Source organism: Lotus japonicus, chromosome 2, assembly GCF_012489685.1.
Source record: "Lotus japonicus ecotype B-129 chromosome 2, LjGifu_v1.2".
Taxonomy (NCBI): Eukaryota; Viridiplantae; Streptophyta; class Magnoliopsida; order Fabales; family Fabaceae; genus Lotus; species Lotus japonicus.
The window spans coordinates 70,655,578-70,677,165 of NC_080042.1; the positions used below are offsets into that span (position 1 = coordinate 70,655,578).

The 21,588-nt window shown below is 34.8% G+C and overlaps 3 protein-coding genes, 1 long non-coding RNA gene and 1 pseudogene across 4 annotated transcripts; 3 read left to right on the forward strand and 2 right to left on the reverse strand.

Moving 5' to 3' along the window:
- Positions 1-4,126: 4,126 nt before the first annotated feature.
- LOC130735616 (uncharacterized) lies at positions 4,127-5,088 on the reverse strand (annotated as a pseudogene).
- A 491-nt stretch (positions 5,089-5,579) lies between these two features.
- LOC130735617 (putative germin-like protein 2-1) lies at positions 5,580-6,818 on the reverse strand. Its single transcript, XM_057587546.1, has 2 exons — positions 6,649-6,818; positions 5,580-6,311 (listed from the first exon to the last, which is right to left on the reverse strand). The coding sequence occupies exons 1-2, from the start codon at positions 6,764-6,766 to the stop codon at positions 5,767-5,769; spliced, it is 663 nt and encodes a 220-aa protein (XP_057443529.1). The 5' UTR covers positions 6,767-6,818; the 3' UTR covers positions 5,580-5,766.
- A 1,556-nt stretch (positions 6,819-8,374) lies between these two features.
- LOC130735618 (sirohydrochlorin ferrochelatase, chloroplastic) lies at positions 8,375-11,045 on the forward strand. Its single transcript, XM_057587547.1, has 6 exons — positions 8,375-8,492; positions 8,597-8,811; positions 8,994-9,055; positions 9,623-9,733; positions 9,844-9,936; positions 10,628-11,045. Exons 1-6 carry the CDS (start codon positions 8,377-8,379, stop codon positions 10,727-10,729), a joined length of 699 nt encoding a protein of 232 aa, XP_057443530.1. The 5' UTR covers positions 8,375-8,376; the 3' UTR covers positions 10,730-11,045.
- Positions 11,046-12,682: 1,637 nt separating this feature from the next.
- On the forward strand, positions 12,683-16,005 carry LOC130739201 (uncharacterized). The gene is made up of 6 exons (XM_057591447.1): positions 12,683-12,851; positions 12,988-13,134; positions 13,454-13,525; positions 13,860-14,092; positions 14,395-14,439; positions 15,424-16,005. The coding sequence occupies exons 1-6, from the start codon at positions 12,728-12,730 to the stop codon at positions 15,634-15,636; spliced, it is 834 nt and encodes a 277-aa protein (XP_057447430.1). The 5' UTR covers positions 12,683-12,727; the 3' UTR covers positions 15,637-16,005.
- Positions 16,006-16,660: 655 nt separating this feature from the next.
- Positions 16,661-19,502, forward strand: LOC130735619 (uncharacterized). Its single transcript, XR_009018515.1, has 4 exons — positions 16,661-16,914; positions 17,111-17,201; positions 17,811-17,876; positions 17,973-19,502. It is a non-coding gene; the product is annotated as an uncharacterized LOC130735619 (long non-coding RNA).
- The last annotated feature ends 2,086 nt before the right edge of the window (positions 19,503-21,588 follow it).

A 21,588-nucleotide genomic window follows, 5' to 3' on the forward strand; every position in this document is an offset into this window, starting at 1 on the left:
AACCAAATTTATTTCACTGAACTATGCATGCATGGGTCTTGCGTCTTGGATGACATATAGTGCTCGCAGATTTAAAGCTTCATGTTTTGAACATGTCATGTGCATGTTATGAGTTCTAGTGTCATGCTATATTGCTTATCATAATTTTTATGACATGATTATGTTTATGTATCCTTGGATAATTATGTGTTTTGGGTATTATCCTCGGGTGAAAGAACTTTTGATACGAGTTAAAAATTTAGTTCAATCTAAAGTTCATTCACCTGAGGCTAATATCCAAAACACATAATTATCCAAGGATTCATAAACATAATCATGTCATAAAAATTATGATAAGCAATATAGCATGGCACAAGAACAAATAACATGCACATGGCATGTTCAAAAACATGAAGCTTTAAATATGTGAGCATTATATGTCATCCAAGACGCAAGACTCATGCATGCATAGTTCAGTGAAATAAATTTGGTGGCTTAATTGTCTTCCTTAGGTCCAACTTCTATTCCTTCAATAGTGAGACTGCTCTTAATAAAATCATTAATCTCTATAGCACACATCTCGACGACTTTATCTTCTAAGCCTTAATCGAAGAACTCCCCCACCTTAATCTCCAACCACGCTTATCACTTCTCACACTTGGACTGGTAATCTCTCTACTTGGTCGGGCGCCTCACCTTCCAATGAGTCAAGATACAAATTGACACTTTTGCTGATGCTATAACCACCTATGATGCTGATTGATAACACTAGAGGATAATCATACAATTTAAAGCCACTGACAATCTTGAACACAAGAAAATTTTGATCTTCCTAATAATTACAAGCCACCACGTATACAGAAGCACAATAACTTTATAAAACCTGTCCAAAATTTTGCACACGTTGAAAAGTTAAGGATATAAGAAAAAATGTCAAGAGCACTGAAGGAGTATTTTTAGGGTAATGTTAACTAACAATAGCTCAGTAAAATAATAATAACTCCAATACTACTCTTTTGATAATATTCTATCTTATCAGATTACTGATGCATTTAAAATTAAATATTTCACATCTATGTAATTACATTAGAACCAAATATTACAACAAGGGAAGAAGAAAAAGAAGAAGTCATTTCTATAAACATCAACAAATCAAATTGAATTTGCGAATTTCAAGGATACGAAAATTGTCACATGACAAATGAATTTAAGAGAGTTCATTAATGTCTCACATTATCTAGAGGTATTGCTAAATAAATTATTATAAAGGGTCACAACTAGCTTATTTAGGCAGAGTAGTTAGCAATAGCTTGAATTATTTTCAAAAAAAAAAAAACTTAAATTCTAATTCTAAGAGTACTAAGGATAAACTGACAATGGAAATTGCAGCAACATCATCAACTATTACCCAACTTTAATATACTCCAAAGTTTTTAAGAGGGGGTTGAATCAAAGATAGAACAACAAGATGAAATAAAAAAACTAATTGTAAAATTTTCACTATTCAAGAGGTTGTTGAATCAACAAAGTAACTTGGTTCCCAGTTCATTAAATTAAGTTAAAACAATTACAATGTATCTAAAATCTGACCTTGACTCTGGGAGCGTTGTCCAACGCCAGCGACGCATCGTCAACCAAACCAATGGATAGATCTCTGGCACCAAGCATGTAACGCTTCTTCCAACTTACCCAAATGTCAATTGATACTTCGATTGAAAACCCCTAATATGAGAAATTGAACAATCAAATGAGATTGATGATGAAAGTACATACCTTTTTACCCTTGTCGATGATGACACTAGGCATGTCCCCCAGACAGGTTCGGTTTGTTTCGGGCGGAAATCATCGGTTTCGGCAGGTGAAAATCTCCAACTTACAGGATCCGCCACTGACCAACCATTTCCCTTGGGTTGTTCGGATTCGGTTTTGAAGGATCTCCGTTTCAACGGGTGGGATTTTCCTATTCAACGTCAAAGAAAAAAAGAATGAAGATGAGGAGAATGACTTCCAGTAGTTCAACATCAAAGAAAAAATCAAAAAAATGAAGATGAGGATGATGACTTCTAATAGTAACAGAAAAATCGTAACATAAAGGCCATTACGGAAACAAAAGATGCATACATTAAATTGAAATCGAGATTCAATCTCCTAAAATCACCATTCTCGAATTTCTTACAAGATTAGTATCATGACATATATTGAAAATTTTCATATTAAATGTTACATAAATGTATCAAATTATTCAGATCTGTATCATGAATTAGTGAGGCAAACCGTTGGAATAAACTGAATTTGGTGAATCTTCGTGACTTCATCTTCTCATCTTCACGCTCGTCTATCCTCGTCGAGATCAGACACTGGTGCAACAGATCTGAGGTCAATGCTAGTGCAACATATGGAAGAAACCTGACTCTCAATCTCGTGACTGCATCTTCAACATTTAGATCTAAGAAAGATCAAAAGAAGAGAGGTAACGACAACACATGTCTATATCAATCTCGTGACTCATCACCAAATTCGTAGCTAGAGCCCCTCCACAACAACAAATTCATAGCTACGAATTTACCCAAACCAACACGAGATTTAGATCTGGTGTGATCCGTTGCAACGAAAGGAATAGAGAAGTGGTGGAGATCGCGATAGCTCATGGGGTCGATGGCGACAACAAGAAGAGGGAAGAAATGGTGTCTATGTCTTAGAGGAGAAAGGAGAGAATAGTAGGCTGTTGTGGTGGCTGGCACGATTAGGATGTACATGGTAGTGGTGGGGTGAGCGGCTGCTAGGGTTTGTTGTGGTGAGATTGGCAGCTGCAGAGTGTTAGGGTGGTGATAATGATATAATTTATATGATAGGGCTAGGATTTTATGTAGATTGGGCCTGGGCTTTTTTTTTTAATATTTAAAACTGGTTCGGTCGGTCTGGAGCACAAACCAGAACTAACCGGACCAAACCACTAGGAACCGTTTTTACCGAAAAACCTGTTTTCCGGTCTGACCGGTCTGATTTTTCCAAAATTGACTCGGCTTTCGTGGGTCTCGTTCGGGCCGGTTCATGTTGGACAACCCTAGATAACAGAGTGATACGAGAGAGCGAGGTAAAGAGCTTTCTTTGTAGGAGCGTTGGGAAGGGAAGGAGATTGGGAAACGATGAAATGAGGATCATAAGGGAGAAAACGATCCCAGACAGTGTCAGAATCAGCAGCAGAACAGAAGTTATTGGAAACTAGGGAGAGCCTGCAAGCATCCTTTAGAGTGGTACGAGATAGAATAGATGCAATGCACCATTCTGATAGCAACTCCATTGTTTAATTGTGTAAAACTAATTAAACAATATAAGTGTGTGTATATATATTAATGAAAGTTTCAAAAATATATATACATATATTTATGAAATTCAATTTAGATAATATTAATAAAAATTATTCTCTACACATCTGAATGTCTGACTATCATTATGTTTCTTCGTCTGATTTTTGGTAACTTTAAGACACTTTGACCATCAAGTCAACATGGTGTAGGAGAACTTGACCATCAAGTAAACATTTCTATTACATTTCACTCCAACAACTATATATTCATATTTGTAAGCTAAGCATTGCTCACAATTGCTTTTATATTTCTCTAGACTTAGAGAATTTACTCTTCAATCAATTGACTTCAGTGTTAGAGTCCCTTCTGCAAGTACCTCCCACACTGTGGATTCTCAATGCACTACAGTGCTCTTAGCCATCCACACCATCGTGCACCACCTCGAACTAAGAATGTTTCTGCTCAGATTCTAGAAAAACACATAGGTACTCATTGAGCTTGTATCCAATTGATATCCCTAGTTGGGATTTCAAATTTGACAGGGTTTTATTATGCGAAATAATTTTGGGGGCCTTAATTTTGAGAGGACCATTACACTAAATCAGCTGCCATGGTCAAACAAGTAGAGTATCAGAAAGCAATATATGGAACTATGATATTACTTATTTTCCTTGCAACTCTGGCAAAAAATTGTTCCTTTTACTATGATGCTTCTCTTTAAAAGCCTAAACGTTAATGGTTACTCGACTTTGCTTATCAGTATTGTACTTAGATAGACAACATAATAGATGAAAACACATGGTCTTTAAAGAAAAGGAAAGTTGAAAAATCCCCAAATATAGAGTATAAACTTGTCATTGTATTTGATTGTATAACTATGGAATTGTATACATGTACAAAAATGAATTGAGACAAAAAATTTCATTCCTCAGTAGATCCCTAAATTATTGTGTCATTATGTTCAAAAGTGAGACTCTTGTTTTAACCAAGTGCCTAAAGACACTCTCCAAACCATTTTCTAGGATTTCAATGGCATTCTTCAAAGCCTCCATTCTTTCATGTGCAGCTTGCATCTTCTCAGCATTAGAACCTTCACTTACAAGGCTGCTTAAAGTTGATTCCACCGAATGCAACTCATTGGAATTCTCTAAGTTCTCTTCACAAGATAACACCCCTTTATGGATCAGTTTTGCCACCAGCAACCATTTCTTTGTTTTTAAAGCAGGCCCAGCCAAGAATGACAAAAGGGATTGGAAGATAGACATGTTCACTATGATGACCTTCCTAAGAACTCTTACCACTCTAGCAAGGTCTTGATCTTGATTCAAGAGTGATGATGCTCCAAATTTACTTTCCATCTGCTTTAAAGATGTGACCATCTTTCTGGCATTCTTCTTCATCTTTTTAATGAAGAAGTTATATTTGGCTACACTTGTTTCAATGCTTGAATCCCCCTTTCTCCTTCTAAGAGCAGAATGAAGTTCTTGAACATGTTCCTTAATTTGTAACATGGTGTCCTTTGTGATGCCACAAATGTCCAAGAGTCTCACTGAGCCATCCATAAGTTCTTCCACAAACCTCTCACCTTGATGGTGAGAAATCGCCTTTTGGGTTGAAGCCATGTAGAGAAGATCTTCCAAGCTAATGGACAAATCTTCAAGCAAGGATAGGCCAGATTCAATTGAGTTAGATGTGGATGTGGCTTCCCAAGACTTGATTTTGTTTAGCTCTTCCTCTATTCTAATGGAACTTTGAATCCAGAAGGTAGACTATTTGAACGAACATGGTAATTGTTTGCCATATTGCTCTTTTGTTGTATGTTCTTGTTTTCTTTTTCAGAGGAAGCTCAATGTTTGTTTCTGTGCTCTTACAAAGTCATGGACCCTCTCTTTATATAAGAGCCATTCATGATTGATTGATAATTCATCCCAACGTGTAGAGAGTCACATTAGTTAAGTTTAGGTGAGGAGAAGACTTTATAAGGGATGTGACCTATAAATCTAATGCCTTAAGGTTTTAGGTTAAGGTGTGACATCGATATCTCTTGATGTCTTGCTCCTCAGCCCATAGGCTCCCCTGTCTCCCCCAACAAAAATTTAATTCCCATCTATATACGTTGTGTTTACTAAAGATCTTAGTTAAGGAGAAACTTTATTTATAAGTTAATCTCAAAAACTTGTGAAAATACGTTACTTTGTCTATCTTTACTCTTGAGCTTAAAATCTTTTTCCTGCTTTAATTTTTGTGTGTAGAAAGTAAACAAATAAAATATCGATCCCTGCTCACAAGAAGAATACAAAAATAAATTTTTTATTCAAATATGATTCTAACTTCTAAGGTAGTACATCCAACATTAGTGATTATTCAAATATATATGATCGTAAATGCAACAACAGAACTAACAATTCAGATGATGTTAGTGATTATTCAAGCACACAACATGACAAGCCTGGCCTAAGAAACTAATGTTGGAGATGCTCTAATTGTTATCCCACCAGAATTGTTTCTGAAGATTGTCCACTACTTTCTTGTCCACTTGAAATGCCTTGGTGAGAACTTCTGAAGAGATGCTTGGATCAGAGCCAAAAACAGCATTAGCTATGGTTGTAACTCCTGGGTTCTGGCTGCTAAGTCCAGCAATAGCAGCAGCATTTCCATAACCAACATTCAATTGGAAGTGAATGAGACCAATTGGGAACACAAACACATCTCCTTTATTAAGCACTTTTGTGATGAGACGGTTTTCTGGGTTGGATGTGACAAAACCAACATACAGAGTGCCCTCCAACACTATTAGGATCTCAGTGCCTCTAGGGTGAAAGTGTGGAGGATTTAAGCCTTTACGTGCAAAATCAATGCGAGCAAGGGAGATGCCAAGAGTGTTTAGTCCAGGTATCTCAGTAACAGCAACAGGAGTCACTTTGGAACCAAGTGGATTGGATGTGTTTCCTTCTTTCACTGTGAAGAAGAAATCATTTGGAGTAGCACGTGTTGGATCCTTGCAAAACTTTCCATTCACAAACACTGCAATCAAAGTTATAAGACAAATCATGTACTGTTCATATTGTTAGGATAGTAGATACCAAAGAAAGTCAACATTGAAAAAAAATGAAAGTGTGAGCTTATACTCAATTCCTTAAGATTTTGAATGAAAGATGTGTTATTTATATAAGTTCACTATTGTGATTTGCTCTTGGCCCAATATTTTAGGCATCTCTCGGCCCATGCATGTAATATGCTAAAGATAAATTGTGTGATAAATGCATGTTAAGAAATTATTTCCGGGGAGAAGCTTCTAGTTCATAATTGTCTGAAAAATGAGAAGCTGATCTAATCATGATAAAAAGTACATTATGCATACCTCCGTTCTTGGTGTCATTGATAGCCACACAAAAGTCCTGTAGAGGGCTAGGATCAAAGGCAGAGGAAGAAGATGTTAAAGCCAATAAGGCAGCAAGGATCAAGAAACCAGCCTTCATATTGTTATGTTTAAGCAACTCTTTTGTTGTATAATTGCTAATGTGTTTGTTTATGAGTGGAGAACTTAGAAATGTAAACAGCATCTATTTATAAGTTGGAGGCAATATTGAACTAGTCCATATTTTTTACTTGCACAATACATTTGAAGACCTAGTAATAAGTCTTAGGTAATACGGTTCCTAATAAATTTTTAATTAGTTGGGACATTGGATCAATTTTTCTTCAACAACTGCAGAGGCTACCTATTCTTCTTCCTTTCTCAACATTAATTACCTGATACACGGAACATTTTTATAACTTGTCTGATCAAATCAACTGATTGATATAGTCAATTAAAGATTAGTACTATGAATTTAGAATTGGTGAGTGCTAATTGAACATGAAGCTTGTTAATGTTAGAAGTTGAATCTGTCTCTTTTCTTGAAATTCCAGCTTTTCTGCATCATATGTTGTTGCTAGGTTTTCTTTTGGTTGTGTACCTAATTTGTAATGAAGCACAAGTATTTTATAAAAAGCGTGAAGAATAATATGTAGCAGAAGGCATTTGAAATGGTCCATAATTTCTTACTTGAATTTAACAATCGTACATAAGTAGCCAAATGATAGCTCAAGTGGTAAGGAGCTAGGGGACATATGAGTTGAGGATGAGAGGTATAGAGTTCAATCTCTGAACGTTGTAATTTATCTTTTCGATGTACCAATTTTTTTTGGCACAAACACCTAATTAGTCTAATCAATGCGGCAGTTAACTTTTTCATTAGTTAAAAATTAGATAAAGCATGCTTGCAAAATTATGCAATGACTTTTCTTACTTTCACAAGATTAAATGTTCTCATCCACAAAACTCTCTACTGATTTACATGGAATGTGTGAATTAACTCATATGGGTAGTTTATTTAGCTTAATGAATGGTTTTGAGTTCGAATTTTAGATATGCAACTACATTAAATACTCAAAGAGAGAACTTTAAAACTTATAATAGTCTCAATCAATTCAAGAAGAGTTGTCTTAGAATAGTACGTGGCCATGTACCGTCAAAATGTCAAAATAAACACGCATACACCCTTCTTCACGCTCTCTTCTTGACTACTAGCATTCTGCTACAATATTTCTCTCGGGCAAAAAGGTAAAAGACCTCCTTGCACTCTATTTCTTCTTTTGGGTAGTTATTTTGTAAATACTCCAAAAACAGTTGATTATGAAATATGTTATATTCTCATGAGCAAGGTTTAAACCTTCAACCTCATAGTTAAGAGATGATGTGAGCAATCACCACACTATAACTTATGGTTACTAACACTTTAAATAACAATATTTTAGTGAGAATAATTTATTTTATTAAATTAATCATCTTTTATTCTTTTTACATATGAGCATTACCTTCAAAGACATATAATATGAGATTGAGGAGTATTATAAAATTAGGGTAAAATATGTTTTTAATCTCTATAATGGTTAATAATTTCGCGGGACTAAAACCATTAGTCACCACAAAAACTATAATTGCCAATAAATTTCTCAATTCAATTTATGATCATAACTTTTTTAATAAAATAATTTATAAAATCCATTATAAAAACATAAAAAAAAGGTAAAATACTAAAATTCTATGAAGAAGAACAGAAACCTCGTCTATCTCTTGCAAGCAGCACTGCTGTTAACTCTCTTCTCTTCAACAATCATGCTGATGAAGTCTCTCTCGCTTCATTCCCATGCTTTCCCAAGGTACTTCCAATTTCTGGGTACCCTTGTTCTTCCTCATTGCACACTCCATCTCAGTTTCGTTTCCATAACTTTTTTGATTGGTGGTGTTCTCATTGATTTCACAGTTTTTCTAGCGATATCGGTGTAAACTCGAAATGGGTACCCTTCAAATCCTCTAATTTTCTCAGTTGTACCTCAAAGCCTCGAGTTTTACAGAGGTTTTTGTGTCTGAGCACTCAAAACGGTGGCATTGTGGGAAGCACTGGTGGGGTTGGTCGTGGAGATGCAGTGATTATTGTGGATCATGGGTCTCGTCGTCAAGAGTCCAATCTCATGCTTAGTAAGCTTAACTTAGCTGTTACTGTGTTTGACTTTGTTTATTTTGAATTACCTACAAGAATTTTTTTCTCTTTTTTTCGGTTTGTTTTGTTTTGTTTTTAAATTGGAGTTTCCTGAAATTGGTTATGTAGTTGGGAATGCTTTTATGTGATGCCTGAAGTGTTGTTTTGTTTTGAATGCTAGATGAGTTTGTGGAGATGTTTAAACACAAGACTGGATACGAGATTGTGGAGCCTGCTCATATGGTAATGTTTTGCAATCTGTTGAGTTTTTTCACATGTTAAGTACATAAAGGCAAGATTAAGATAGAATATGAAATGTGAACGATGGTAGATAGATACTTCACGGTGAAGTCAAAATCACAGTGGACAGCCGCATAACTAAGGGAAGTTGATTCTGTCTACTGTGATTTTTCACTATGTATCCAAACGTGCATCGGTCATAGCTTGGTTTAAGGTTTCTTTTAATTGGCAATTTTCTGTCTCAGTTTATGGTAAAACTTACTTGCTTTTCTTTTTTCTTTTAATCCTGCAAGCATGCAACCTAACTTGGCATCATTTTAGGATTCTTAGCATTTCCTTTTGATTGTATGGCATGTGCAATAGAACATGGTTTTCCTTCATGAGGACATAGAGTTAGCCTTCTTACCCTTTCTTTTATGTTCCGATCTTGAAGCTAGATTTGGCTCATTGAAACGACAGTAGCAATAAAGAATTTTCTTTGTGCATCTGGCCATGTCTTTGCTTTTGCATTTTATGACAATTGCAGCCAGAGCAAATTCTTGATGCTTCATAATGTTTATACATTTTCAGGAATTAGCAGAGCCATCAATTGGAGATGCTTTTGGATCCTGTGTTCAGCAAGGTGCACACCGCATTATTATCAGTCCATTTTTCCTCTCTCCTGGAAGGCATTGGAGTCAGGTAGGTCTGCTTAGAACTCTGTCCTACCTTTCTATAAAATGTCAATGTGATTTTTTGACTTGATAAAGATAGAAAGTGGCAAAAATTTCAAACTCCATTATGTTATGCAGGATATTCCTTCCTTGAGTGCAGAGGCAGCAAAGCAGCACCCAGGTGTGCCATATATAGTAACTGCACCCCTTGGACTGCATGAACTACTTGTGGTATGAATTCTCTTACATTTGTTTTATTTTACACTAACTATCATGGGTTGAATTAGTTAAAGCACTCGCTGAAAGTTGTTCTGTCTCCAAATTTAAGTTTGAGTGTATCAAAAAGGATTTTATTTCAAATAACCTTTTGTGAACCAAATGGAGTTGGAGATGATTATCTCTTTACTATTCTTGATTATATCACAACAAGGCATGAATTTAAATCCCTTTTGGTATTAGGTTATTGCTTCAAAATGAATTTAAGTTTTGCCAAGTGCTCTCTCGTCTTTAGGAATCTGGTTAGTTTTCTAAGGAATCAAGCTTGGTGTACTTTCTTGAGGAATAACCCGAGCCTTATGGCAGATTTCAAATCCAAGGGTACAACACTAACATTATGTTGGAACACAAATAAAAGGGAATGAAATGTGATGAAACAGGGAGATTAATTCACGTCTCCTTGGTTCCATCTCTTAGTAAAACCAAGATGTGTCATTTTTGTTACTCCATTTCCTATTTTTTCACCCCTTGTCCGATTATGTTTTATTTAATTTCAAAATGCACTAAACATAAAGTATAAGTTATAACCATATGCCTTGCTGTGCCCCATTCTTACACATCTACCCAACACACTCTAAATGACCAAATAATGGATCTGTTATGCATCATATCTGCCATTTTGAACTTGAGCAATCTTGTGCTGCAGGATGTTGTGAATGATAGAATCGAGCATTGCTTAAAGCATGTTGCTGGAGATGCAGATGAGTGTTTAGTTTGTGCCGGAACTGGTAAATGCAGACTTCATTAATCTATGAAAGTATATTCTTTTGGGTGCTCTATACAAGGTAGATGAGGCTGAAAGCCAAAGGAGTATGTAAATAAGTTTCATATGTTTGGAAGCCATGACTTCAAGATGTAGATGGAATGTTGCAAATTTGCAAATTGCAATGGACATTTGTGTTCATAGTCGTCAATGGCCATTTTCAGAAGAAAGATTCAAGATGAACTGTATAATCTGAGTTGACACTTGAAGTTAGCCCTTGTATACTAAATTGTAGTCCTTATTCTTATTTCTTAAATTTCACATCAAAACACGGATTAAATAAATATTAAATATTTGTCAACAGTTATTGGGTCGAACTCGAATGTGTCCCTTTTTTTAAAGGACCACTTTTGGAACCATAACCTTAATCATTTGGTTTATTTCAAATGCAGTTTATAAATGATTCAAAAAGTTTTATTAGCAATTTTTTTCTTGAGTGGATCGTTTTCTTTCTCAATCGCAAAAACAAAACCCTTCATGCATCGCACGGACACACACGCCACTATATAATAAAATCAGTTCGAGTTCTTACCTACCATGTGCTAAAATTCAACTTTTTATTAGAAAAAATAGGGCGACAATAATCGAACTCTAGACTACTTAGTTACAGAGGCTTTGATACCATATCAATAACTAATCCCAAAAGCTTAAGCTATTGAGTAAAGCACTTTGAATGATTTTATATTATATTTCTAACATTACAAACTAGACAAATATTTCAAAATTTAAATATAAATGTGAGTGAATGTTGTTTCAACGGAAATTTTTTCATTGAGATTTCACAAATTAAAAAGAATTTAATGTACATTCACCTTTTTTTTTCCTGATGAATGAGGCAGACAAAAACGCTCGAGAAAGCATATACCTTGTGCTCTCCCTCTCTGCAAGGAGTTGGTTTGATGTGGGTGTCTAAAAGTCTAGCAAGCTTGCTCAGCTTTGTGTGTGTGGATTTGGAGGAAGCTTGCTCGTTCTGTCAAGAGACCCAAAAACTATTTAGCATGTGTTATTGTTTTGTCCTATGGTTTCGAGGTGGTGGTTTGCCTATCCGTCAGGATTTCGCCTAGGGGAAGAGTGCGAGTTCCATGATTATGCAGGCCCTGTTTCCGAACCATGTTTTTTTTGTTGTCATAGAGGTTTTTGTGCTGTGGTATACGATTTGGGAGGTGCGAAACTACTTCTTCTTTCGCGAGCTGACTCCCTATTGCGATACTATACTAGCGCGGGGTGCTATGCTGGCTATGTCGAGCTTGGTGACGTCCAATGTGGTTCAAAGGCTGTTGCCCTCCTACTGGCAGAGATCAGCGATTGGGTCATTAAAGTGAACTTCGACGCATCTTTCACAGCCTCAAAGGGTTGCAAGCTTTGGCTTCACAATGCGTAATCATAATGGTGACGTTATGGTCGCTATTGTTGCGTGCCCAGTGGATACCCTTTCTCCCTTGCTCGCGAAGGCTTCTGCTTTCAAATGGGCTCTCTCCATGGCCTCAAAGTTTTACTTCTGTCATGTCCGCTTTGAAACTGATTGCTTGCAGTTGTTTGAGGCTTTGAGGAGTTATTCAGATGGTAGTTCTTATTTGTTTTCAATTTTTAGCGATCATAGAGACTTGTTCTCGTCTTTTGTTTCTTTTGATTTCACGTTTGTTCGTATAACTGATAATATTGTGGCAAATCATCTATCTAGGAATTATAGGGTATTCCCTAATACCTTTAACATTGAGGAGGTTCCCCTCGACCCTGCATGCTATTGCTCTGAATGATGTAACGACCTCCAGGTCAACTTGATTTGGCCTTGAATGCATTCCTCTTTTTTTTGGTAAGTAGGAAAATAATGCATTCCTCTTTTAAAAAAATAAAAGTAATTATTTACTCAAGAAATAATTTTAAATTTAAATTAAAAATTATGAAGAGAGAGAGTTATTAATTACAAAGTTAATGAATGGGGGCAAGTGAGGGAAGAAAGCAAGAGCAAAGAGTTGAAGAAAAATGAAGCTGGGTGATGCAGCAAACGCCACAAAGTTTGTTCATCTTTTCAGATTCAAAATTTCTTCACTCTCTTCTTCTTCTTCTTCTTCAACCTCTCGTTTCAACGCCTTCACTTCCACTACCAGTACCCTTCTTCTTCTTCTTCTTCTTCTTCTTCTTCTTCTTCTTCTTCTTCTTCTTCTTCTTCCATCATCAAATTTCACCTTCAACCACTGTGTTTTCCTCTTCTGTAACAATTTCTCATTCTTTTCCCTTTTCAGATTGCATCAAATGGAAACCCGATTCCGTGCTAAGAACACTACTGAAATCGAAGACTCTCCATCTTCCATTCTCGCCACGCTGCTCCTTCAATTTCCAAACCCATCTTACCGCTACTGCTAGCTACCTTCGTAATTTCCGATTTTCTGGTGAGATTAACTGATTCTGGTCCTTTCCTTTGAAATGCCAATGAAAATTAGGGTTTTTATGTTTGTGCTAGCATAGTTTTTGTTACTTGAGGCTAACATTTAGGCATGTGAAGGTTTTAGCTTTTAATTTTGACAAATTTCTTGTGTGGCAATGTGGCATGGTGCTAGAATGGAAATGCAAGTATTTCATGTTGAAGTTTTACTCAAATGAAATGTGCTGGTTTTGAAAGTTGACATATCCCTTTGATTATTTTATCTGTAGCAATTAGCATTATCATTTTTTTTTATGTAACATGGGTTTTCTCGGTTCGCATTACAGGCGGTGGAAGCATAGTCTTAGGTCTGACAGTTGCATCTGCATCTGCAGCAACTGTAGCTCATGCCATGGATGGTGAGATGCATATCTGATTGGTATTATGTACTTTAGCTTTTCTATCTATTTTGTTAGTACCAAATTTGGCTCCACAAAATTAGGGTCTTGCTTTAGAATGAAAAGTAAGGTATCTCAATCTGATGGGAAAACCAATGCTTAATATGTTAATACATCTATGAATTGTTAGACATGTGCGTGTAATTTATTCAGCTAATTTCCTCATCAATGGTAGAGATACCTTGCTTTTTTTTTCTCTAAAGTAAGTTACTCACTTTAGAGGAGCAAAATTCATTAGTACCTATCATCCTTACCTGCTTTCAGTAACTTGAGCGTTTTTATTTTCAACAAGTAGCTGGGGATGCTTTCGTGGATGATCCTCGTAATGACTCGCAGGACCCTTCAAAAGAGGAAGAAAATGGGGACCAATTGTGGAATTTGACTAGGAAATTTTGGCTGCCTGTTCTTTTCTTTCTTACAGTGTTGTCGAACTTGGAAGATCCATTTACAATATTGTTCATTAAACTTACCTTATTCCTCCTCAGCACAAAGCCCAATCCTTTCTCTGTCTATATTTTTGTTGATCAGGTGAGGTACTGCATTAATAATTTGACAAGTTAATTACAAAATATAGCTAAATATCTTTGTTGCCTTTTCCCCTCAACCACATAAGATTTTTCTGCTTGGTTTTTCTCAATATATTTCACTGAATACTGCTTGAATTTTCTTTACATGTCAGAAATCATTTTTCCGAGTATGTTTGTGACCGTATTTTTACCATGTCTCTTTTGTTTTGAATAATTTTTTTTTTGCACAAACAACATTGCTTATGTGATTTAGTTTAAGTAACTTGACAATATGCATGCTGATTACAATTTCTTATCTTGCAGTTGTGCCAACAATATGTGCACCAAGGTCATCAATTTTTAAAAAAGGTACATGACCATCTCTTATAACTTCGTTTGTATTGCATGTATATCTAATATCACTTTATAATAAGCTGATAGAAGAACTTCAAAAAAAAAAAAAACTGATAGAAAGGTTGAATTTCCTTGCCCTTCCCGTCACACTTGATTATATTAATTGTACATACCACTATAATATAATTAAGGCAGTACGGACTGTACAAAGAAGGTATATGGAGGTACCGGTGAAAAAGGTTGATAACATGGTTTTTAGTCTCGTGAAGAGGGGTAAAGGGTGGCCAAAAAGAACATTGGAAGATTTTGTTAAAAACGACCTCATTGTCAATAATATCTCAGAAAAATTGGTTTTTGATCGTGTACACTTGCGTTGTGTGATCCATATAGCCTACCTCACTTAGTAAAATAAGGCTTTTGCTGTTGTAGATACCACTGCCGGCGTTGTTATTTAGATTCAGCCTTATGAAGATAAATTGGGGAACCAGTAGTTTAGCACCACATAAATGTTCCAGCATACTTACTTTTCATGTCAAAAGTACTATAATATATTATTAGTGTCCTTTGTAGCTCCAGGACACCGAGTCATAGTCTCTTGTTCATCTGTTCCTCTCTTTAGCTTAAACTTAAAGTTTCTAATATTCTCCAATGTGGCAGTAGCTGGTGGGTACAGTTTTTTAAAATATACGAAATTGCTGTGCTTGTTTATTCTATTATATGGTTTCTGCTTGAAAAGTTTTTTCCTACTAGAGATTTTATAAAGTTGTCTAAAAATACAATGTCAGATACTCAGATGTAATAATGTCTGGATTACTTCTGCTGTTTTGGTGGAAGAAACATCATATTTTGACTGTGAATTTGTAATGTGGTATACATTCAAGTTCGGGTTCTTAACGTCGTATATATGCTCTAAATACCACTGATTTCTGACAAGTATCAAACCCTTGCTTTTGTTGGGTGACTATTGCCTTTGACATCTGGTAATCCTTTTATAAACAGTCAGTGTATGCCAGCAAAGTTGAAGTGCAGGACTATACGCTTTTGTGCCTGGCTGCTGTTGAAATAGGAGATCAGAAGTTCACATTGGTTGGAATTCTCGGTGCCTGGTGGACTTTGCCATCTTTATTATCTCGGGAAACATTCTCTTTGGTTAGAAACAGACTTGTAAGCATCTTGGGGAAAACGACTGAACAAGGCATGCTGCAAAGTTAGAATTAGCAGTCGGGTTCTGAACTGAAGTGGCCGTCGCTTTAGCTTCCCCTTCCAGGTCTTCTCTTGTGATCAGCAAGTTAATCATGCTATTTTTAGAAGGGCAAATATCTGCAGGTGTAATCCGTGATTGTTTTCTTGTTTTTCAAAAGGGTTTCTCTTCCCAAGTCTTTTGTTGTGACTTGTGATCAATCAGTTGATCAGTCTAACTATAGAGTTTGGAATCAGGTTAACCCCTGTTGGTTTAGTCCTCTTGGAAGCTGTTCGATAAATTATGTTTATCATATAGGACTGATACTTCTTATTAAACTAGCCTATCTCATAGAAATTGTACATATCTGATGGAACATTAACAAAACGTTGTTTTCCTCCCTCGTATCTCCGATCATGCAGAAAATCTCTTTTGCAGTATTTAGTAGTACTTCGCATTAGCGTTTCACATTCATATGATATAAACATGAGACAATGAGTTGCACATAAAGAGACATGATAAGATAACATAAACGATATCTTATCGTAATCCATTGTTTGTTACGCAAATATAATATAATAACACAGTCATGTCCATTATCATATCATCTTCATCATGTGTAAAACTTATTTTTTTTTTAAGTTTAAGTGTATAACTTATCTTAAAGGGAGGTTGGGCCAGAACACTACAGAATAGTATAACAGTTCCACAACGCAATTAAATTTATTTCGATATTTATACTATAAAGTTAGATAGAATAGATTAGATTGTATCATTGTACATATCTACCAAAAAAAAAAGATTAGATTGTACATGATGTTCCCTTTCTCTATCTTTTTTTTTTGGTCCAACCCTTTCTCTATCTTGTCGCACACCACCTTAGCCTATAAATCTATAATAATAACTCTAGGAGTACTAACCGAAGAAGCTTAAAAGTTAAATGTAACATGTTAAGATATCTTGATAGTGATAGTAAGTTTGTTAGGATTTTATTTTCAAATTAATACCTCGATCAGCATTGCTGTATATATATACGTATAACACACACCCATGTAACTCAAGCTTCTTCAAGTTTCTATAATAACCACCTTAACAATTTATCTCGTGCTACAATTGCACCCAATATATCAGCACCTAACAAACAACCTTCTACACCCCTGCACCTAACCTTCTCCCTGGTGAACCACACGACGCGAACAGACTCTTGCACGGTGGTTTCCGGCAGAAAAGAGATGGTGACGAGAGACAGAACTGAAGATTTCAAAGATGTAGTGTGCCAGAGTGCTGATCGCTCTCTTGGCTGTGATGAGGTATATCATTCACTATCCCCCAATTTATTTTCTTCCCAAATTCCCTTTTCACTCTTTTCTTCTTCACAATTCAAATCACTATTTTTTTAATCAAACTTTATGGTACTTCATTGTCTTGCATGTGGATACTGTTTTGTTTCCATTAATTTTCGGTCTGTATTTACTATTCTGATCAACCTTTCCACTCCTATTGCAGATAAGGTTGTAGTTGTTTCATACAATATACTTGGTGTTGACAATGCATCTAAGCATCGGATTTATATTCTAACATTCCACATAGTTTCCAGGTAGTTTATTAATCCTTCACTGTTTCTTATCTTGTTACAAACTTACAACCATTTTACATTTAACATATGTGCATCTTTATTGAGGTTAGAAGGGTAGAAAAAGAAGACTTAAGGATATTAATTTTACTAACTTGTGTTTTAATTTAAATATAGCTAGACTCTTGATTACTTGTGAATCGTGTAACGAAGGGTATTATGTATTCATAGGCTTTCATGAGATATGTATGTTGATATATTATGCCTTATATGTCAGTTAGCACGAACATTTTGATTTTACCTAATTAGTTTTTTTTTTTCAAATAAAAACCTAATTAGTTTTTATTCTCTTTTGTAAGTTAACATCATGTGTCCTTGAATTTGTCAAAGTGAGAGAATAAAGTGATCGGTTCTCATCTACGGACATGGTCAATTAATTGTAACAAATAATCTGTTATTTATCGATAGTTAAATTCAATTTTAACTATTGTTTACTGAGAACCACCAGAATAGCTAGTTTATAGGAGTTAAGTTAGCTACAATTGTGTATAAATGATCGATAATCATATACAAAATTCATTTACTTCTCCTTATTGCTTTCTATTTGTTTTCTCATAAATCCTGTGGCTGTAGGAGGTTGATCATCTTAATGATTTGGATGGTCTTTTCCAGAACAATGACTTTAAAGGTGTTTACAAGGTAAATTATATTGATATTTGAAATTTCATACAAATTTTTGAAGTCCCAATATTTAATAAATTTCCTTACTTGGGTTATTACTATCATTCATTGCAGGATCGCACTGGGGAAGCACGTGATGGATGTGCTATATTTTGGAAAGACAAATTGTACGTTTCCATTGCCCCTAACTCATTTAAAAAATTGAGTTTTTCTATCCATTGTTGTTAGATTGTTTTATTATCTTCAATTCTTATCCTTTCATAATGCAGTAGATGCCTAAGTATTCCGAATACATTTAGAAGTGAATTTCTAGGGTAAAAGTATTAAATTACTCCCTTCCTAATTATAAGACATAATTTTTCATTTTTCATATTCCTAAATATAAGGCATTTTTACAATAATTCAATAAAAAAATATTGCATTTTTCCATATATACCCCTTACATTAATTGGGTGTTTTCATTTTCAAAATTTTAATTACAACCTACCATTAATGCAATGATTACTAGTAAGAGAAAATGACAATGGGTAAATATGAAAGAATGTATGCATTTTTTTAAAATCAATACACTAATTAGATACATTTAATGCTTTCTTAATAAGTGTAATTTTTTGTATTAGGTCTTATAATTAGGAACGAAGGGAGTATTAGTTTTGTAATCACATTGGTACCACTGGATAATAAATTACTTTATTTTAAATAAATAAAAACATTTGAAATAAGTATTGATATTATCAACATTGTTTGAATCAACTTCTAGTTCATTCTCATAACATGAGCTTTTTTTTTTTTTTTGAAATTAACATGAGCTTCTTAGTATAATTGGTTCTGACTTTAGAATTAATTATATGAAAATGTCCAAAAATACACATACAAAAACATTTTTCTACTTAGGCAAGAAATTTACTATGTCTGTTGTTGCTTGGATGATCCTCACCGATAAAGTGAAAATAAATGCTATCTATCTCTGAAAAAATCAGGGATCCCCACCATGGAAGTTGGAGTTGGGCTTGTTAAGACCTTAACAAGAAATCAAGGCTATGATGGTCATTAGGACCAAAATAATGACAAATCACGATTGCGGGACTTTTCTTCATTATTCTTGTGTGAACATCTTTTTTTAGATAATTATTTTGTTTTGCTCCACATTTGAAAAATAATTCTTTTAAATATATAGTTAACTGGATAATTAGGTGACTCATTAAACAAAAAATAGAATACAATATAGAATAAATCAAGGGACATAAGTTTAAACTTATGGTCTATTTAACTACCTTTTTTAAAACGATTCTTTCTTTTAAAAAGATAAAAACACATTATTTAAAAAATTGAGAAATGAATCGAATGAAAACTTACTTGCCATGGAAGAGGACGACATATGAGATGATGGCAGTGAAAGCTGCAAAGCCCAATTGGTAGCTAATTGCAATGGACAAACTTAGATAAACCTTACTGTAGTTTTTGTAACTATCCCTGTCCATTCTAAAAGTTTTGGGTTTCAATATTTTTGAAACATTGTATATCTCACATGTTGAATGTTAGGACTGACCAATGGAAATTTGATGTTATCATAGAAGTTGTTCCAATATATAATGAGAATTATAAAATAGAGGAAAATGACATATCCAACTAGAATAGTTGATACAGGAACATAGGAACATATAGAGGACTTCCTAAGGAGTTAACAATAGCTTTCCAGTCCAGGCTAAATAAGTCAATGCCAAGGCCTTACTGCACACCGGGTGGGGTCAGGCCTTTTGGCCTTGGCATTGACTCATTTGGCCTTGATTGCAAAACTGTTGTTAGCTCCTTATGAAGTCTTCTGCATGTTTGTGGATCAGCTATTCTTAGTGTTATAATTGGATATCTCGTTTCACTCTATTTTATAATTATTATTATGTATTGAAACAATTTCTATGATGTGAAAAAATTTACAGCGGTTAGTCGTAACACATGATTTGACAGGTGAGATGCACAATGTTTTAAGTATATTGAAACACATAACTTTTGAAAGAATAATGATAGTTACAAAAAGTACAGCAGGGTTCATCTCAATTTGACCTTTGCAAATTAGCTATCAGTTGGGTTTTGCAGCTCTCACTGCCACCATCTCACATGTTGTCATCTTCCATCGAGAGTAAGAGATCATTTGATTCATTTCTCTATTTCTTAAATGATGTGTTTTTCACTTTTTAAGAACTGAATCGTTTTACAAAACGGTAATTAAATTGACCATAAGTTTCTTTATATGACTTGATTTGTAATTCTATATTGTATTCCATTTTGTTAGATAAGCCATCTAATTATCCTTTTAATTATATATTTAAAAGAATGAGTCTTCAAGTGTGGAACAAGACAAAAAGTGATCTAAAAGGAGATGTGCACATAAGAATCATGAAGAAGATGAATTCCCACAAATTATTACAATCATGGTTTGTCAGCATTTTGGTCCCAATGACCATCATAGCCTATATGTTGTGAACACCTTCACAAGCTGCATTTTGGTTCCAACTTCCATGGCGGGAAGTCTTGATTTCTTTAGGGATGACATTTGTTTTCATTTTACCCATGAGGATCATTCACACAACAAAAGAGGTAATAAGTTACTTGTTCAAGTAGAAAAATGTTCTCGTATGTGTATGTTTGGACATTTTCATGCAATTGATTCTAAAGTTAATCAATTATAGGAAGAAGCTCACGTTATTAGCTTCTGTGTTTAAGAATTGATTCTATCGAACTATAAGTTGATTCAAACATGCTTGAAAACAACATTTAAAGCAATTTTTTATGTAACTAACATGGGGTTTCTCGGTTCGCATTCCATACGAATAATTATATCTTCACACCTAAAAAATGAGGTGTGGAGAGGTAGAGGAAGAGAAAGATAGGAAGAAAGGTGAGAGAAAGTAAAGATGTGATACTTGATTTATTTGATAGAGAAAAGAGAAATAGATAGAAATAAATGTGGAAAAGAAGTGGAGAGATGTGTATATATCATAACTCCGTTCCATACACGGGAAGCATAATCTGCAGCAACCGTAACTCATGCCATGGATGGTGAGATGCATGTCTGATTGGTATTATGTACTTTAGCTTTTCTATCTATTTTGTTAGTTGTAGCACCAAATTGGCTCCTCAAAACTACGGTCTCGCGCTTTAAAATGAAAAAGTAAGTTATCTCAATTTGATGGGAAAAGCAATGCTTAATATGTTAATAAATCTATGAATTGTTATACATGTACGTGTAATTTCTTCAGCTGATTTCCCCATCAATGGTAGAGATGCCTTGCTTTTTTTTTTCTCTAAAGTCAGTTACTCACTTTAGAGGAGCCAAATTCATTAGTACTTATCATCTTTACCTGCTTTCAGTAACTTGAGCGTTTTTATTTTCAACAAGTAGCTGGGGATGCTTTTGTGGATGATCCTCGTAATGACTCGTAGGACCCTTCAAAAGAGGAAGAGAATGAGGACCAATTGTGAAATTCAACTGTGTTGACGAACTTGGATGATCCATTATATTTACAATATTATTCATTAAACTTACCTTTTTTCTCCTCAGCACTAAGCCCAATCATTTCTCTGTATATATTTTTGTTGATCAGGTGAGATACTGTATTAATAATTTGACAAGTTAATTACAAAATACAGCTGAATATCTTTGTTGCCTTTTTCTCCCAACCACATAAGATTTTTCTACTTGGTTTTTCTCAATATATTTCACTTGATACAG

What these genes read in the sequence shown, in the direction of transcription:
- LOC130735617 (XM_057587546.1), bottom strand. Translation starts at nt 6,766, where the DNA reads ATGAAGGCTGGTTTCTTGATCCTTGCTGCCTTATTGGCTTTAACATCT. An exon ending in CAATGACACCAAGAACGGAG is followed by an intron (nt 6,312 to 6,648) that starts GTATGCATAATG and finishes CTTTGATTGCAG; the next exon opens with TGTTTGTGAATGGAAAGTTT.
- LOC130735618 (XM_057587547.1), top strand. Translation starts at nt 8,377, where the DNA reads ATGAAGAAGAACAGAAACCTCGTCTATCTCTTGCAAGCAGCACTGCTG. An exon ending in TTGTGGAGCCTGCTCATATG is followed by an intron (nt 9,056 to 9,622) that starts GTAATGTTTTGC and finishes ATACATTTTCAG; the next exon opens with GAATTAGCAGAGCCATCAAT. An exon ending in GACTGCATGAACTACTTGTG is followed by an intron (nt 9,937 to 10,627) that starts GTATGAATTCTC and finishes CTTGTGCTGCAG; the next exon opens with GATGTTGTGAATGATAGAAT.
- LOC130739201 (XM_057591447.1), top strand. Translation starts at nt 12,728, where the DNA reads ATGAAGCTGGGTGATGCAGCAAACGCCACAAAGTTTGTTCATCTTTTC. An exon ending in TCGTAATTTCCGATTTTCTG is followed by an intron (nt 13,135 to 13,453) that starts GTGAGATTAACT and finishes TTCGCATTACAG; the next exon opens with GCGGTGGAAGCATAGTCTTA. An exon ending in TCTATATTTTTGTTGATCAG is followed by an intron (nt 14,093 to 14,394) that starts GTGAGGTACTGC and finishes CTTATCTTGCAG; the next exon opens with TTGTGCCAACAATATGTGCA.